The 19,629-nt window shown below is 42.6% G+C and overlaps 1 protein-coding gene across 2 annotated transcripts in view; it reads left to right on the top strand.

The window, feature by feature from the left end:
* Positions 1 to 13,885, top strand: part of LOC135558143 (carboxyl-terminal PDZ ligand of neuronal nitric oxide synthase protein-like) — a 31,285-nt gene extending 17,400 nt beyond the window's left edge. Inside the window, exons 6-10 of one of the 2 annotated variants that reach the window (XM_064991880.1) lie at positions 4,986 to 5,130; positions 6,259 to 6,383; positions 10,434 to 10,586; positions 12,567 to 12,735; positions 13,278 to 13,885. In XM_064991880.1, coding sequence (XP_064847952.1) covers positions 4,986 to 5,130; positions 6,259 to 6,383; positions 10,434 to 10,586; positions 12,567 to 12,735; positions 13,278 to 13,804 — 1,119 coding nt within the window. In that variant the 3' untranslated portion in view covers positions 13,805 to 13,885. Of the gene's footprint in view, positions 1 to 4,985; positions 5,131 to 6,258; positions 6,384 to 10,433; positions 10,587 to 12,566 lie in introns of both variants that reach the window. The other variant, XM_064991879.1, reaches the window with a different exon arrangement.
* Positions 13,886 to 19,629: the final 5,744 nt, after the last annotated feature.

The following is a 19,629-nucleotide window of genomic DNA, read 5'->3' as shown; positions in this document are numbered from 1 at the left end:
TGATGTCCTGCAAGACAGGAGTGTCAGTGTTCTGCCATGGTCAGCGAAGAGCCCGGATCACAATCCCATTGAGCACGTCTGGGACCTGTTGGATCGGAGGGTGAGGACTAGGGCCATTCCCCCCAGAAATGTCCGGGAACTTGCAGGTGCCTTGGTGGAAGAGCGGGGTAACATCTCACAGCAAGTACTGGCACATCTGGTGCAGTCCATGAGGAGGAGATGCACTGTAGTACTTAATGGCCACACCAGATACTGACTGTTACTTTTGATTTTGACCCTCCTTTAGACACATGTCTGTGGAACATGTCTGTGGAACTTGTTCAGTTTATGTCTCAGTTGTTGAATCTTGTTATGTTCATACACATATTTACACATGTTTAGTTTGCTGAAAATTAACACAGTTGACAGTGAGAGGACATTTCTTTTTTAGCTGAGTTTAGATTGTACAATATTTGCACATTATTTCTTGAAAAAAAATCAGGCTCTGTCAAGTTGGTTGTTGATCATTGCTAGACAGCCATTTTCAAGTCTTGCCACAGATTTTCAAGCCGATTTTAGTCAAAACTGTAACACGTATGCCACTCAGGAACATTCAATGTCGTCTTGGTAAGCAACTCCAGTGTATATTTGGTGTTGTATTTTAGGTTATTGTCCTGCTGAAAGGTGAATATGTCTCCCAGTGTCTGTTGAAAAGCAGACTTAACCAAGTTTTCCTCTAAGGTTTTGCCTTTGCTAAACTCTATTCTGTTTATTTTTATCATAAAAATCTCCCTAGTACTTGCCGATAACAAGAATACCCATAACTTGATGCAACCACCACCATGCTTGAAAATATGAAGAGTCATACTTTGTGTGTTGTGTTGGATTTGCCCCAAACATAATGCTTTGTGTTCAGGACAAAAAGTTAATTTCTTTGCCACATTTTTTTGAAGATTTACTTTAATGGCTAATTGCAAATAGGATGCATGTATTGGAATATTTGTATTCTGTACAGACTTCCTTCTTTTCACTCTGTCAATTAAGTTAGTATTGTGGAGTAACTACAATGTTGTTGATCCATCCTCAGTTTTCTCCTATCACAGTCATTAAACTCTGTAACTGTTTTAAAGTCACCATTGGCCTCATGGTGAAATCCCTGAGTGGTTTCCTTCCTCTCCAGCAACTGAGTTAGGAAGGACGCCTGTATCTTTGTAGTGACTGGGTGTATTGATACACCATCCAAAGTGTAATTAATAACTTCACCAGGCTCAAAGGGACATTCAATGTCTGTTTTACTAATAGGTGCCCTTCTTTGCAAGGCATTGGGAAACCTACCTGGTCTTTGTGGTTGAATCTGTGTTTGAGATTCACTGCTCGACTGAGGGGATGTATGTATGTGTGGGGTACAGAGATGAGATAGTCATTCAATGTTAAACATTATTATTCCACACAAGAGTGAATCCATGTAATTTATTATGTGACTTGTTAAGCACATTTGTACTCCTGAATTTATTTAGGCTTGGCATAACAAAAGGGTTGAATACTTATTGGCTCAAGACATTTCAGCTTTAAATTGTTAATTCATTTGTAAACCGTTCTAAAAACATAATTCCACTTTGTGTTAAAGCCAGAGACAAAAAAAATCTACATTTCATCGATTTTAAATTCAGGCTGTAACAGAAAAATGTGGAAAAAGTCAAGGGGTGTGAATACTTTCTATATATCTTCTATGTAATTCTATGGTTAAGACAATGTGTATCGCTGTGGGAGTGGGCTGGGTATGAGATGCAAATTATCCACAGGATCCAGATCAGTGGTATATAATCAGTGGTATATAATCTGTGGTATATAATCTGTGGTATATAATCAGTGGTATATAATCAGTGGTATATAATCCATGATATATAATATGTGGTATATAATCAGTGGTATATAATCAGTGGTATATAATCTGTGGAATATAATCAGTGGTATATAATCTGTGGTATATAATCAGTGGTATATAATCAGTGGTATATAATCCATGATATATAATATGTGGTATATAATCAGTGGTATATAATCTGTGGTATATAATCAGTGGTATATAATCAGTGGTATATAATCAGTGGTATATAATCCATGATATATAATATGTGGTATATAATCAGTGGTATATAATCAGTGGTATATAATCAGTGGTATATAATCAGTGGTATATAATCTGTGGTATATAATCAGTGGTATATAATCCATGATATATAATATGTGGTATATAATCAGTGGTATATAATCCATGATATATAATATGTGGTATATAATCAGTGGTATATAATCTGTGGTATATAATCAGTGGTATATAATCTGTGGTATATAATCAGTGGTATATAATCAGTGGTATATAATCCATGAAATATAATATGTGGTATATAATCAGTGGTATATAATCAGTGGTATATAATCAGTGGTATATAATCTGTGGTATATAATCAGTGGTATATAATCCATGATATATAATATGTGGTATATAATCAGTGGTATATAATATGTGGTATATAATCAGTGGTATATAATCCATGATATATAATATGTGGTATATAATCAGTGGTATATAATATGTGGTATATAATCAGTGGTATATAATCTGTGGTATATAATCAGTGGTATATAATCTGTGGTATATAATCAGTGGTATATAATCAGTGGTATATAATCCATGATATATAATATGTGGTATATAATCAGTGGTATATAATCTGTGGTATATAATCAGTGGTATATAATCAGTGGTATATAATCAGTGGTATATAATCCATGATATATAATATGTGGTATATAATCAGTGGTATATAATCAGTGGTATATAATCAGTGGTATATAATCAGTGGTATATAATCAGTGGTATATAATCTGTGGTATATAATCTGTGGTATATAATCTGTGGTATATAATCAGTGGTATATAATCAGTGGCATATAATCAGTGGTATATAATATGTGGTATATAATATGTGGTATTCAATACATGGTATATAATCAGTGGTATATAATCTGTGGTATTTAGTTTGTGGTGTATAATCCGTTTATCTCTACAGGGTATCAGATGTGTGGCAGCAGCTGCTTTGGGAAGGGGGCTGGGTATAGGGCACTGTGCCATGATGCATTAAAGGAGCCTTGGGACTCTTGGATCAATAGAGAGTTTTGTCTATACACAATCACACACACACACATTGACTCATCTACAAGATCACAGTTGCACACATCTGATGACTCAACTCTGCACGATAGAAAAATGCTCGTAGAAAAGGATGGCACGCGACTACCCCATAGCTGCATATCAAACAGCGGAAATGTTCTTCATTACAAAAGCCTGGATAACAACCCTTCCAGTGAGGTTGACTCCCATCCCTTCACCATGGATACCAGGCATGTACCGTAGACAGTGACTGAGTGAAGCAGCATACTAATTCATCACAAATGACACCCTATTCCCTATTGGCCCTGGTTATAAGTAGGGCACTACATAGGGATGCAGTCAGAGAGAAAGAGGCTTTTAATTCTAACATTTGCAACCTGTACCACCTGCCATCTGTACCAGAAAGTAAAGACACAGGATGTAATCCCCTACATGGTGTAGTCGCGCTTCTCAGATGCCTCCAGCCCTGAACCTCTTATCTCGGACTTCCAGATCAAACCTTGTCCAGAGGAGAGGAGGGTAAACTGCTGACACTGGGTTTGGTAACCCCGGCTCCTGTTGATCACTGTCGGGTTTATAGAAATACTGAAATTCCTAAATTGGCCTTGTGATCCAGATGGTTCTTTTTTGAGAGCAGAGCAAGTATCTCAAAGGTCATGAGTTCACTTCCCGTTGGGCCATGTAAAATTAAAATTAGTGGTGATCCTTTTGGATTGAGGCATCTACTGGAAATAGCTCAAATGATCACCATATGGTACAGCATGGTACTTACTATAAACAGGTAACATAGCATATCATAAACATATAACGGTGGTCATTATTGTTGCACTGTAGGAGCACACTGTCTCACACACACAACACTGGCCCTGTGCTTACCGAAATACAGTGGTGATTGACAGCCTTGTGGCACCATTCCTCCACAGTATGAATGTGGGGCATTTTAAAGCACCTGGTCAATGTGCCACTGAGTGCACAAGACAACCCTCCTTCAGGCCTTGCGGCATAATTGCTCTAAGGGCAAGAATGTATAACGTTGGAGATATTGAATTATTTTGGTTATATAATGGATGGATTTTTGAGTTTGTTGTGCCTTGTAGGGTCTAAAGGAAAAGCTTGAGATCCTACGGCTCTGGAATGAACCAATCCATTACAACGACAGCATGCACCTACTGAATTACTGTGCCGTCTAAAACTCTCTTCCCTCCTTCTTTTGTTGTCCTCTCTCTCCCCCATCTCTCTCTCCCCTCCCCCTCCCCATCTCTCCCCCTCCCTCCCATCTCTCCCCCTCCCCCTCCCCATCTCTCCCCCTCCCTCCCATCTCTCCCCCTCCCCATCTCTCCCCCATCTCTCTCTCTCCCTCCCATCTCTCCCCCTCCCCCCTCCCCATCTCTCCCCCATCTCTCTCTCTCTCTCCCTCCCATCTCTCCCCCTCCCTCCCTCCTCTGTATCTCCCCCTTCTTCCTCTGTCTCTCTCCCTCCCTCCCCATCTCTCCCCCTCCCCATCTCTCCCCCTCCCTCCCCCATCTCTCCCTCTCCCTCCCTCCCTCCCTCCCTCCCTCCCTCCCTCCCTCCCTCCCTCCCTCCCTCCCCCTCCCTCCCTCCCTCCCTCCCTCCCTCCCTCCCTCCCTCCCATCTCTCCCCTCCCTCCCTCCTCTGTCTCTCCCCCTTCTTCCTCTGTCTCTCTCCCTCCCTCCCCATCTCTCCCCATCTCTCCCCCTCCCCCTCCCCATCTCTCCCCCTCCCTCCCTCCCTCCCTCCCTCCCTCCCTCCCTCCCTCCCTCCCTCCCTCCCTCCCCCTCCCTCTCCCCTTTCTTCCACCCCCACCCCTCTAGTCCCAGGCCATGCGCATTGTGCGGACGGTGGGCCAGGCCTTTGACGTGTGCCACCAGCTGACCCTGCAGCAGACAGGGGAGCAGAGCTCTGAGGATGGACTGGACACCAATGCTACCGATGCAGATGGGGAAGACGCTGTGCCAGGTGTGTCTCACTTGCCCATGCACCATACTGACTTATTACCTTATACCATTTTATTACCTCGAACCATTTTACTACCTAGAACCATCTTATTACCTAGAACCATATTATTACCTAGAGCCATCTTATTAACTAGAACCATCTTATTACCTAGAGCCATCTTATTACCTAGAACCATCTTATTACCTAGAGCCATCTTATTACCTAGAACCATCGTATTACCTAGAACCATATTATTTCCTAGAGCCATCTTATTACCTAGAACCATCTTATTACCTAGAAGTATCTTATTACCTAGTAGCGTCCTATTACCTAGAACCCTCTTATTACCTAGTACCGTCCTATTACCTAGACCCATCTTATTACCTAGAACCATCTTATTACCTAGAACCGTCCTATTACCTAGATCCATCTTATTACCTAGTACTGTCTTATTATCTAGAACCATCTTATTACCTAGAACCATATTATTACCTAGAACCATCTTATTACCTAGTAGTGTCCTATTACCTAGAACCCTCTTATTACCTAGTACCGTCCTATTACCTAGACCCATCTTATTACCTAGAACCATCTTATTACCTAGAACCGTCCTATTACCTAGATCCATCTTATTACCTAGTACTGTCTTATTATCTAGAACCATCTTATTACCTAGAACCATATTATTACCTAGAACCATCTTATTACCTAGTAGTGCCCTATTACCTAGTACATACTGTTCTATATTTGCACAGTGGGGACATTCTGTTCTGAGACTCAATCAGTTAGAGTGTGTTGTGACTCTAGAGAAAGTGGAGAGGAGCCAAATTCTGATTTGATGTTTCATGCGTCTTTGGGTCTGAGAAAATCTCTAAAATACAATTAGTTTGTATTAAAAAAATGGGTTATGTTATACGTTTTTGCTGTGGGAAGTTGGTCCCTATGTTATTATGTTTATGATTGGTTTTCTCTTTCCATCCATCTTTCTGTCTCTCCATCTATCTCTCCATCCATCTCTCTCCATCCATCTCTCTCTCCATCCATCTCTCTCTCCATCCATCTCTCCCTCCATCCATCTCTCTCTCCATCCATCTTTCTCCATCCATCTCTCTCTCCATCCATCTCTCTCCATCCATCTCTCTCATTCAGCCAAGACGAGGTTGGCATTGTCTGATTCGACTGACCTTGAAGCCACCACAGAGGAGAGCATTGACTGTTTGTCATCTGACCTGGACAAGACCAAAAGCCAGGACCTTCTTAGTAAAGATGGGAAGGTACTGTATGACCTGAGTCTTATTCATTACATCACACTGTAACGAAACGTTTTGCAACAGAAAATGTATGTGGACACTTGCTCATCAAGCATCTCATTCCAAAATCATGGGCATTTATATGGAGTTGGTCCCCCCTTTACTGCTGTAACTTCAAACTCTTCTGGGAAGGCTTTCCACTACATTTTGGACCGTTGCTGCAGGGACTTGCTTCGATTCAGCCACAATAGCATTAGTGTGTTCGGGTACTGATATTGGACGATTAGGCCTGGCTCGCAGCCGGCGTTCCAATTTATCCCAAAGGTGTTCAATGGGGTTGAGGTCAGGGCTCTGTGCAGGCCAGTCAAGTTCTTCCACACCGATCTCAACAAACCATTTCTCTATGGACCTCGCTTTGTGCACGTGGGCATTGTATAAGGGCACAAGGCGAGACCCAAATGCAGAGAAAGGAGGAAAATGATTGAGCTCCGATATTTATTAGAACAAAAGGGGTAGACAAAAGGCAGGTCGGAGACAGGCGAGAGTTCATAAACCAGGAAGAGTAGAAAAAACAGAGACTGGGAAAAATAGGAGCCAGGACAAATGCCAGTTTGTACACCGGGGATAATAAGCGACACCCGGAGGGGTGGAGACAAGCACAAGGACAGGTTAAACAAATCAGGGCATGACACGTTGTCATGCTGAAACATGAAAGAGCCTTCCCCAAATTGTTGCCTCAAAGTTGGAAGCACAGAATCTATAACATCATTGTATTCTGTAGCATTAAGATTTCCATTCACTGGAACGAAGGGGTCTCGCCTGGACTATGCAAAACAGCCCCAGACCATTATTCCTCCTCCACCAATCTTTACAGTTGTCTCTATGCATTGTGGCAGGTAGCGTTCTCCTGGCATCCGCTCAACCCAGATTAGTCCGTTGAACTGCCAGATGGTGAAGCGTGATTCATCACTCCAGAGAATGCGTTTCCACTGCTCCAGAATCCAATGGCGTCAAGCTTGACACCACTCCAGCCGACGCTTGGCATTGCGCATGGTGATCTTAGGCTTGTGTGCGGCTGCTCGGTTTTGGAAACCCATTTCATGAAGCTCCCAACGAACAGTTCTTGTGCTGATGCTGCTTCCAGGGGCAGTTTGGAACTCGGTGTTGGAACCGAGGACAGACGATTGTTACGTGCTACGGACTTCAGCACTCACCAGTCTCGTTCTGTGAGGTTGGGTGGCCCACCACTTCACGGCTGAGCCATTGTTACTCGCACTTACAGCTTGCCGGGGAAGCTCTAGCAGGGCAGAAATTTGACGAACTGATTTGTTGGAAAGGTGGCATCCTATGACGGTCCCACGTTGAAGCTTTTTGCAGATTAACATACACGACTGAAGGATCTGAGATGTTATCTCCTGTTTGTCGTTATATTGTGTTTGTTGTCATAAGGTCGAGAAATATCTCATAGGGTGGTGCTGTAATATTAATGTGTTCCTATGTTTTATTGATGAAAACACAGCATGATGCTCTCCAGTGCTCCACTAACCAGTGTGTCATACAACCCACTCACACTATCTATTCTCTCTCTCTCTCTCTCTCTCTCTCTCTCTCTCTCTCTCTCTCTCTCTCTCTCTCTCTCTCTCTCTCTCTTCTCTCTCTCTCTCTCTCTCTCTCTCTCTCTCTCTCTCTCTCTCTCTCTCTTTCTCTCTCTCTCTCTCTCTCTCTCTCTCCCTCTCTCTCTCTCACTCATTCCATATTGATATGATAAAGTCTATGGTGGGGGACTTCTGTGTTTGAACCGATGGTTGTTAGCAAGATGATGATAGTATTGTGTATTCTAGAGGTCTTGTTTTACAGTGAACGTCTTATCGAACAATGGAGTTCAAGAAATAGAGTTCAGGAAACATTTACCAATTAACTAAAGTAGAAGAATATAATCAAATCAAAAGTAACACAAGAAAATGACATAACAATAACGAGGCTTTATACAGGGGGTACCAGTACCAGGTCAATGTGTGGGGGTACAGGTTAGTCGAGGTCATTTGGAAAGTGACTATGCATAGATAATAAACAGCAAGTAGCAGCAATGTAAACACAAAGGAGGGGAGGGGGTACATTGTTGATGAATTGTTCAGCAGTCCAATGGCTTGGGGGTAGAAGCTGTTGAGGAGCCTTTTGGACCTAGACTTGGCGCTCCGGTAATGCTTGTCGTGCGGTAGCAGAGTGAACAGTGAACAACCTCTATGCAGACGACACCATTCTGTATACATCTGGCCCTCTTTGGACACTGTGTTAACAAACCTCCAAACGAGCTTCAAGGCCATACAACTCTCCTTCCGTGGCCTCCAACTGCTCTTAAATGCTAGTAAAACTAAATGCATGCTTTTCAACCGATTGCTGGCAGTGTAACAGTATAGCACCCATCGCTCCACAAAAGCCGCGGCCCTTGCAGAGCAAGGGGAACAACTACTTCAAGGTCTCAGAGCGAGTGACGTCACCGATTGAAACGCTATTAGCGCACACCCTGCTAACTAGCTAGCCATGTCACATCGGTTACACCCGCACCTACCCGTCTGACTAGCATCACTACTCTGGACGGTTTTTAGACTTATGTGTCTAAGAATATGTGGACAACTACAAATACCTAGGTGTCTGGCTAGACTGTAAACTCTCCTTCCAGACTCATATTAAACATCTCCAATCCAAAGTTAAATGTATCTTTTATTTTATTTCTCCTTTATTTAACCAGGTAGGCCAGTTGAGAACAAGTTCTCATTTACAACTGCGACCTGGCCAAGATAAAGCAAAGCAGTACGACACAAACAACAACACAGAGTTACACAGGAATAAACAAACATACAGTCAATAATACAATAGAAAAAGTCTATATACAGTGTGTGCAACATCGACAGGCAGGTTACCTTCGCTTTCTTTAGCTCGGTGTGGATGTTACCTGTAATCCATGGCTTCTGTTTGGGATATGTACGTACGGTCACTGTGGGACAACGTCATCGATGCACTTAGAGTAGAGGACAGTTGAACGGTCTGGTCTGTCTCTACTGTAAACCATCAATATACTTAAGTAATGACCTAATAATCTAATGATAATCCTCTATGAGCTGAGCTGGGCTGAGATAGACCCTCATCTTCATCAAACCAGATTGTCTTTGTACTGTAACGTGCTGTAGATGTCTGTCACAAAAGCTAACATGCTGTACAACACAAGAAGGTACTCAAAAGACCCCCATAAATACTGTCAGACATGACAGCCACTCTCCTCCAGACCACTATTTATAGTCTCCCTTTTAAAAGGTGTTCTTTCACTCTCTCTTTCTGCTTGTCAAATAACTTTCTCTCTTCCTATCTCTGTCTCTCTTTCTCTCTCTATCTCTTTGTTAATAGCTTCATCTTCCCTGTCTGATTGTATCAACCTTTATTGTAGCCTATTGTATTGTATTGAACCGTATTGTGTTGAATCCCAGCCCGGTGTATTCATAGCACAGAGATAATTACTGCTAGTACGGAGCTTTCCTTGGTGCTGTGTCCTTATTTTTTTACGATGGTAGGCATATTAAGTGAAGTGCTAAATGAAGTCCAATAGGTTTCCAAAATGAGCTTTCACTATTGTGGTATACACAATTATAACACGTTGTAACATAGTGGCACCATTCACCAATGGGGAAATTAAGGCTAATACTATCAGATGGAATAGAAATCATGACAGCTTTGCTCCACATAAAGATAACAGTATTAGTAACTAATTTCTGCCTGTGTGAACATACAACAATGTACAGTATGGGCTTGTAAAATTTCAGTAACTTCCCCAAAATGTACTGTTTGTTTTTTTTCTGAAATCCTGATTTGAAGATTCCCAGAATCAGGAGGGAATCAACAGACAATCTGGGAATCCTTCAACCAGGATTTCTGGGAAAAAAACACTAGATTTGGGGAAAAGTTACTGGAATCTTGCACCTTAACAATATGCAACGTAACGTGTACAGTGGGCTCACCTCCTATCCTCATTCATTATAGATCACTAACAACTGACCTGGTCCTCTTTATTCCCCATCCAAGGACCCAGCCCTGCAGCTGACCTCCCCCACAACGGGGCCATCCGTGTCGGACCTGTTGGCCGTGAACTCCCCCCGCTCAGTGGAGCACCAGGTGCAGCTGCTCCAGAGGCTGCTCCAGCAGCAGGAGCAGCAGGCCCAGGCTGCTGCAGCACAGGTAGACACATTTTCAAACTTTTCCAAATTACAGTTTGTCTTGTTGAATGCAGCTTATGTGTAACATTGGCCTAGTTTGATTAGCCAAAATACTGTACATTTCACTGTTTGTTGTGGTATATTAGATCAAAAAGAGACTATTAAACTTGAGCCACAGTACCTTGGCAGATTATTAGCTAGCTAGAAACCTCGTACAGCATTTTCTGTGGTGAGCACAAGTGGCTATTTCATAATTTGTCTGAACCGTCACTATAGACAGTAACGTGTGTATTATAAATACGACATTTTATATATTGAGTTTTTTCCCGAACGTGTTTACGTTACTTTTAAGTAGTTCAATTAGTGTTTATTTTGTTTAACTGGTTCGTGCTACCCTGAGCTACCACTCTAATGATTGACGGTTCAACAAGGGAGAGGTATTGCCTTTTGCTGCTGGGGCTATAAAGGATGATAAGACAGTGCTCTTCCTCAAAAGGTAGCTCTCAGCTCTGCTGGTCTAATAAGACATTCCTTATGACTAACGAGCAAACCGGCTCAACGTTGTCACTCTACAATCTCTAGTCTGTTTCTCATTCTCTCTTGTCATTCCTGTAATCACACGGTCTAATGAGGTTTGGGCTGGTTTTGGGTTATAACGACGGATTCTTTTTTAATGCTGAGCGAACAGAGGCAGAATCACAGGAGTGATGAAGTGTTCCCTTTCATCCTGGACCAGTGGATGTGTGTTTGTGAATTTCTGTTAGATATTTTGGGGTATTTCTGTGTGTGTATGTTTAATAACCTATGAGTGCATATTCATTTATATTATTTTACTGTGTGTATGTGTGTGTGTCCTCACAAAAATAGTAATACACAAATGTGTGTGTGTGTTCGCATTTTTGCATGCATGCACCTGGTGTGTAAGCATGCACACGCACATACAGTATCTACATACAGTATCTACATATAGTATCAACATACAGTATCTACATATAGTATCTACATACAGTACCTACATATAGTATCTACCTACAGTATCTACATATAGTATCTACATACAGTATCTACATATAGTATCTACATACAGTATCTACATACAGTATCTACATATAGTATCAACATACAGTATCTACATAAAGTATCTACATACAGTATCTACATATAGTATCTACGTACAGTATCTACATATAGTATCTACATATAGTATCTACATACAGTATCTACATACAGTATCTACATATAGTATCTACATACAATATCTACATATAGTATCTACATACAGTATCTACATACAGTATCTACATATAGTATCTACATACAGTATCTACATATAGTATCTACATACAATATCTACATATAGTATCTACATACAGTATCTACATATAGTATCTACATATAGTATCTACATACAGTATCTACATACAGTATCTACATATAGTATCTACATACAGTATCTACATATAGTATCTACATATAGTATCTACATACAGTATCTACATACAGTATCTACATATAGTATCTACATACAATATCTACATATAGTATCTACCTATAGTATCTACATACAGTATCTACATATAGTATCTACCTATAGTATCTACATATAGTATCTACATACAGTTTCTACATATAGTATCTACATATAGTATCTACATATAGTATCTACATACAGTATCTACATACAGTATCTACATATAGTATCTACATCCCTGCAAACGTGTGTGTATACACTCTCACCTCCCAGTGTGTGTGTGTGTGGTGTGTGTCTACCTAGACATGTGTGTAAACACTCTCACCTCCCAGTGTGTGTGTGTGGTGTGTGTCTACCTAGACATGTGTGTAAACACTCTCACCTCCCAGTGTGTGTGTGTGGTGTGTGTCTACCTAGACGTGTGTGTATACACTCTCACCTCCCAGTGTGTGTGTGTGGTGTGTGTCTACCTAGACGTGTGTGTATACACTCTCACCTCCCAGTGTGTGTGTGTGGTGTGTGTCTACCTAGACGTGTGTGCTCCAGGACCAGCTGTCAGTGGAGGTGCGTGCAAGGACAGACGCCCAGGCCCGTGTCCAGAGACTCCTGCTGCAGAACACTGACCTGCTGCAGCACATCTCCCTACTGGTCAAACAGATCCAGGAGCTGGAGCTCAAGGCTGCTGGAGGACTCAGCTCCAGTGACTGGCTCTGCTTCTTTATCCATTCTCTCTTCTCTTATCATTCGCTTTTATTTTCTCCCCCTCACTCTTCATCCCTCTTTCAGATATCTCTCCCCTCTCATCCCTGTTTCTCTTGTCATCTCTCCCCTCTCATCCCTGTTTCTCTTCTCATCGTCATCTTGCCTGTCATCTTGCCTGTTATCTGCCTGTTATCTTGCTTGTCATCTTGCCTGTCATCTTGCCTGTTATCTGTCTCTCATCCTGCCTGTCATCTTGCCTGTTATCTGTCTCTCATCCTACCTGTCATCTTGCCTGTTATCTGTCTCTCATCCTGCCTGTCATCTTGCCTGTTTTCTTGCCTGTCATCTTGCCCTTTCCAGTTTATCATAATCTCCGCTCTCAATTATCCCCTCAAATCACCTCCTCTCTCTCATCTCTCTATTCCCTCCACTCATCTTCTTTCCTCCATTCCCACTAAATGTCTTTCTTTATTTTATTTGTATCTTTCATTATTTATCCTCTTTCAATCTCACTCTCTCTCTTCTCTGTCTTCTCCACAGTGGGCTCCCAGGACAGTTTGCTGGAGATCACCTTCCGTGCCAAGCCCCCCCTGCGTGACGCCCCCACCATCCCCACCTCCATGGGCCCCCAGCAGGTTCAGCCCCAGATCAACAATGGCCCATGGGCCTCCACCCTAACAGGGTCCTCTCCACCAGGGACTAGGGCCACGGAGAGCCTCTCTCTGGGGCCTGGCGGCAGTGCCGTGAGGCTGGAGTGCTTCCGCTTCCCCCGCCGCAGGGGAGAGGAGCCCCACCAGAACCAAGACCAGGAGGGTGAGAGTCCGAGCTCAGGCGGGCCAGACGGGGACTCCCCTGTTGGCGGAGAGGAGGTCCTTGGAGCCCTAGAGCTCCTCCGGTTCCGGGAGTCGGGGATCGGTTCGGAATACGAGTCCAACACGGACGAGAGCAGTGACAGGGACAGCTGGGGGCAGGGAGAGGGGGCGGGGCCTGAGGGCACGGCACGCCTCTTCAACGTGCTGAACACAGAGAGCCCTTCAGACTGTCTGGATGATGAGATGGCTGTGTAGCCCTCCACAGCTCTGCTTCACTCAGTCATAGCATATACAGTAGTGCTATAGTGTTGTTGACAGTTCTCCTCCTTCCAAACTCTGCTCACAGTACTTTTGTTTGATATTTGTTAATATTTATTAGATATTTGATTATGTTTATTTGATATTTGTTTATATGTATTAGATATTTGTTTATGTTTATTTGTTTATATTTATTAGATATGTGTTTATATTTATTTGATATTTGTTTTTATTTATTTGATATTTGTTTAGATGTATTTGATATTTGTTTATATTTGTTATACTTGCTAAATATGTTTTTTTTGTTGCATTGTTTACATATGTTGGATATTTTATTATTTGCTTATTTTTGCCGTTTTTGTTTATATTTGGTCACATTTGTTTATATTTGATGCAGTTGTTTACATGTGTTTGTTGCATTTGTTTATATTTTTTAATATATTTTGTCTCAGCACTTGACCCTCTGCTGCTGTTTCTACTCCCCTGGGCTTATTGCAGTGTAGTTGTAGTCTGTGTCAGAGCCATCTAAATATATGACTCTGGTCTGTATATCATATATCTAAATATATGACTCTGGTCTGTGTTATTGGACCATTGTGTAACAGTGAAACACACCCCCCCAGCATGGCCAGTCATCAGTCTTGATGGGTTTTTTTATTGAAAGACTTAAAATGGGTTAAAAAGGACTAAATTAGACTTGATATTGTTTTGAACTGTGAACTGCAAACGCCTGCTGTACTAACACTGTGTTACAGTACATTTGACTGGATCTCATTTGCAATGGACAAGTGATTCAAAACAGTTTATATTCAAGTTTTTATCCACCACATTGCAACATACAATATATAACTTTCCCCTAGACTATGGTACGAGTAACTTTTGTGCCAACTGAATATCATACAGCACAACCAAAATGTTATTAACCATAATGTCAACAGCTCAACTCACCATCGCTACACTGTTTCCCCATCTCTCCCAAGATAGATTATTGGCTCCAAAGTCAATCTAAATCCTATCACTACTCTGTAGAGGAGAGGTTTTGAGCCAATAATCCATCACTACTCTGTAGAGGAGAGGTTTTGAGCCAATAATCTATCACTACTCTGCAGAGGAGAGGTTTTGAGCCAATAATCTATCACTACTCTGTAGAGGAGAGGTTTTAGGCCAATAATCTATCACTACTCTGTAGAGGAGAGGTTTTGAGCCAATTGAATATCATGTAGTCAAAATGTTATTACGCCTATTTCTACAGTAGCTCAACATAGCTATTTTCTCTCTCTCCCAAGGCGAGGCATGTTAGGATTCACTATTTCAATATTTCACTAGTCTTAAGACATTTACTGACTATCGTCCCCGAATCAAAATGTTGTTTGCAGCGGAGAGGTGTGTTGCAAAAACAGCATCATATTTAGCAGGTGCTACTCTCTGCAACACGGCTGTCACTATTCCCTCGTGTCAATGTATTGCACCACAACAGCCGTTTCCTATTGTAATGGCCCAGCTGTCAAACAGCAGGACTTTTTGACTCGGCGCCAAGCCTCTGACTCAATGTACTGGTGGGCTGTGTCTTTGGGCACTCTCCAAATCGATAAATCTCTCTCTCTCTCTCCTACTCTCTTACTTTTTTGTGCGTGTCTTACTCTCTTTCGCTCTCTGACTCTCTCGCTCTCCCCCCCCACACACATACACACACACTCTTTATATTTCTCTGGTGCCCTCTCTACTTGTCTTTTACTCTCTCCCCTCTCTTCTCTCTCTCCCCTCTCATACTCTCTCCCCTCTTCTCTCTCTCCCCCTCTCTTCTCTCTTTCCCCCTCTTCTCTCTCTCCCCTCTCTTCTCTCTCTCTTCTCTCTCTCCCCCCTCTCTCTCCCCTCTCTCTATCATGTCTTTTCTGATATGAAAGTGTACAAGTGGAAGTGCACTATTTTGACGTGATGTCACTGGCGCTCTCCTCGTTGAATTCAATGCCCTTCCTCAAATGCCATATACAATATATCTCCTCTTTTAGATAATGTGAAGGAATGATAAATAGCCTGCTGTTTTAGAATGCATCCAAAATGGCACCCTATTCACTAGTCGTGCACTACGTAGTGAATAGTGTGCCATTTGGGATGCATAATTAGTTTGCCTCATCCTCCTGTGAAGCGCTTATCCAGACCGGGGTTCAAATAGTATTTCAAATCTTTTAAATACTTTGAGCAATTGCATTAACCTGCCTGGAGTGCCAGGTGCACTTTTGGGACTGTTCTATTAGTTTCATTGCAACAGGCAAACTCAATCAAGCTCAAATCAAACACAGCTGAAGTATTTGAAATGATTTCAAATAGTATTTGAACCCAGGTCTCCTCTTATCATATTCCGCACCGGCTCTTTTCTGGTAACGACATTCTGTGCTCCAACTAACATTGACCTTTTCAAAATGTCTTTCTCTGTCGGTATTTATAGCCATTAGCTGTCTGGACACAGTGGACTGTGTTGAGAGCATTTTGAAAGGTGCTGGCCTGACTGGGAGAGCAAGAGCCCAACAGCGCTGGTCTTTGGATGGGATCAGCACCTGTGGGAGCATTCATTAAGCTCAATGTGACAAGAATACTGACATTGCTGTTTCCTAACTCTGGGTAGCGTACGCGGTACAGCACATACATGTTGGACATGCTAAAACACATTTGCTGATTATGGAATCTAGTGTTTTGACTCATCATCAGTGTCACGCCCTGATCTGTTTCACCTGTCCTCATCATTGTCTCCACCCCATCCAGGTGTCGCTTATTTTCCCCAGTGTATTTATCCCATTGTTTCCTGTCTCTCTGTGCCAGTGTATTTATCCCATTGTTTCCTGTCTCTCTGTGCCAGTGTATTTATCCCTGTGTTTCCTGTCTCTCTGTGCCAGTGTATTTATCCCATTGTTTCCTGTCTCTCTGTGCCAGTGTATTTATCCCATTGTTTCCTGTCTCTCTGTGCCAGTGTATTTATCCCTGTGTTTCCTGTCTCTCTGTGCCAGTGTATTTATCCCTGTGTTTCCTGTCTCTCTGTGCCAGTTCGTCTTGTATGTTCCAAGTCAACCAGAGTTTTTCCCGTTCTCCAGCTTTTTGCATTCTCCTTTTTCTAGTCCTTCCGGTTTTGACCCTTGCCTGTTTCTGGACTTAGTACCCGCCTGCCTGACCAGTCTGCCTGCCTTGACCACGAGCCTGTCTGCCACTCTGTACCTCCTGGACTCTGATCTGGTTTTGACCTTTTGCCTGTCAATGAACATTTTCTTGCCTTCCCCTTTGGAAAAATAAACATTGGAAGATTCCAACCATCTGCCTCCTGTGTCTACGTCTGGGTCTCGCCTTGTGCCTTGATAATCAGAGTTACAAAATCAATTTGAGCGTATGTTTCACTGTCTGATTGTTGACTTCATAAAGCTGATTCAAACGCACATTTCTAAATCACAAATTTCAGCGGTTCAGCCAATAGTGACATGAATATTAAGAAAATAGTTGTGATGCTTGTGCCACAAATCCTAAAATCTTGGCTTCGTTTGGCCTACGTTAACAGATTAAAAACATGTAACATTTGAACATTTCTAAAATTGAACATGTCTTTAACCAGTTAATGTAACAACACATCAACATTTGTTAGGGTTTGGCCGGCGTAGCCCGTCATTGTAAATAAAAATGCGTTCTTGACTGACTTGCCTAGTTTAAATACGTTTTAAATCAAATTAAAATAAACTGAACCAGGTTAGCTACAACTGGAGTTTCTCATGGTGTTTGGTACGTTGTTGTTGTTGTCGGTTTGCAGTTATTTTGGTCGTACGCCCTGATTAAGTACAACAGAGAGAGAGAAAGAGAGAGAGAGAGAGAGAGAGAGAGAGGAACCTTTCAGAGATTCTAGAGGTTTCTGTGTGGAAGTCCCTAAAGGTAAAATGTAAACACAAGCACACACACACACACACAAGCAAATTTGGAGAAGATGGCGCCGGAGGGTAGGACTACCATTTTATCTTGTTCGTAACTTGTTTTGCTTCCATCTCTTATGACTGAAAAGAGCTTCTGGACCTCAGAACTGGGATTTCACCCTCAAACTGGATGAGGAGTTCTTCATCAATGAGTCGGACGCAAGGGATATTCTACAGACACCCGACCAGACCCAGATCTCTATGATTCACTGAAAAAGGAAACGTAGGTTTCGCGGAAAGAGATCAGGATGCCTTGCAAAGATCAGTCAACAAGTGGCTAATCTGCCTTTGTCTTCCTTTCTGCTAGCTAATGTTCAATCGCTGGAAAATAAATGGCACAAACTGAAAGCACGTATATCCTACCAACGGGACATTAAAAACTATAATATCTTATGTTTCACCGAGTCGTGGCTGAATGATGAGATTAAGAACATACAGCTGGCGGGTTGTACACTCTATCGGCAGGACAGAACAGCAGCCTTTGGTAAGACACGGGCGGGGGCCTATGTATTTATGTAAACAACAACTGGTGCACGATATCTAAGGAAGTGTCAAGGTTTTGCTTGCCTGAGGTAGAGTATCTCATGATAAGCTGTAGACCACACTATCTACTTAGAGTTTTCATCTGTATTTTTCATAGCTGTCTACATATCACCACAGACCGATGCTGGCACTAAGACCGCACTCAATGAGCTGTATTCCGCCATAAGCAAACAGGAAAACGCTCATCCAGAGGCAGCGCTCTTAATGGCCGGTGACTGCAGGGAAACTTAAATCAGTTTTTACCTCATTTCTGTCAGCAGGTTAAATGTGCAACAAGAGGTAAAACATTGTAGATCGCATTTACTCCACACACAGAGATGCGTACAAAGATCTCCCTCACCCTCCATTTGGCAAATCGGACCATAACTCTATCCTCCTGAAAAATGGTCAGATGAAGCAGATGCTAAACTACAGGACTGTTTTGCTAGCACAGACTGGAACATGTTTCGGGATTCTTCCGATGGCATTGAGTAGTACACCACATCTGTCACTGGCTTTACCAATAAGTGCACCGAGGACGTCGTACCCGCAATGACTGTACGTACATACCCCAACAAGAAGCCTTGGATTACAGGCAACAGCCGCACTGAGCTAAAGGGTAGAGCTGCCGCTTTAAAGGAGCGGGACTCTAACCCGGAAGCTTATAAGAAATCCCGCTATGCCCTCTGACGAACCATCAAACAGGAAAAGCGTCAATACAGGACTAAGATCGAATCGTACTACACCGGCTCCGACGCTCGTCGGATGTGGCAGGGCTTGCAAACTATTATAGACTACAAAGGGAAGCACAGCCGCGAGCTGCCCAGTGACACGAGCCTACCAGACGAGCTAAATAACTTCTATGCTCTATTCGAGGCAAGTAACACTGAAAGATGCTTGAGAGCATCAGCTGTTCCGGATGACTGTGTGAATACGCTCTCTGCAGCCAATGTGAGTAAGACCTTTAAACAGGTCAACATTCACAAGGCCGCTGGGCCAGACGGATTACCAGGATGTGTACACCAAGCATGCGCTGACCAACTGGCAAGTGTCTTCACTGATATTTTCATCCTCTCCCTGTCCGAGTCTGTAATAGCAACATGTTTCAAGCAGACCACCATAGTCCTTGTGCCCAAGAACACTAAGGTAACCTGCCTAAATAACTACCAACCCGTAGCACTCACGTCTGTAGCCATGAAATGCTTTGAAAGGCTGGTCATGGCTCAGATCAACACCATTATCCCAGAAACACTAACCCACTCCAACTGTCATACCGCCCCAACAGATCCACAGATGATGCAATCTCTATTGCACTCCACAGTGCCCTTTTCCACCTTCACAAAATGAACACCTAGA

This window comes from Oncorhynchus masou, chromosome 17 (assembly GCF_036934945.1).
Source record: "Oncorhynchus masou masou isolate Uvic2021 chromosome 17, UVic_Omas_1.1, whole genome shotgun sequence".
Taxonomy (NCBI): domain Eukaryota; kingdom Metazoa; phylum Chordata; class Actinopteri; order Salmoniformes; family Salmonidae; genus Oncorhynchus; species Oncorhynchus masou.
The sequence above is the reverse complement of the archived record's forward strand: the minus strand, read 5'-3'. Positions and strand labels throughout refer to the sequence as shown.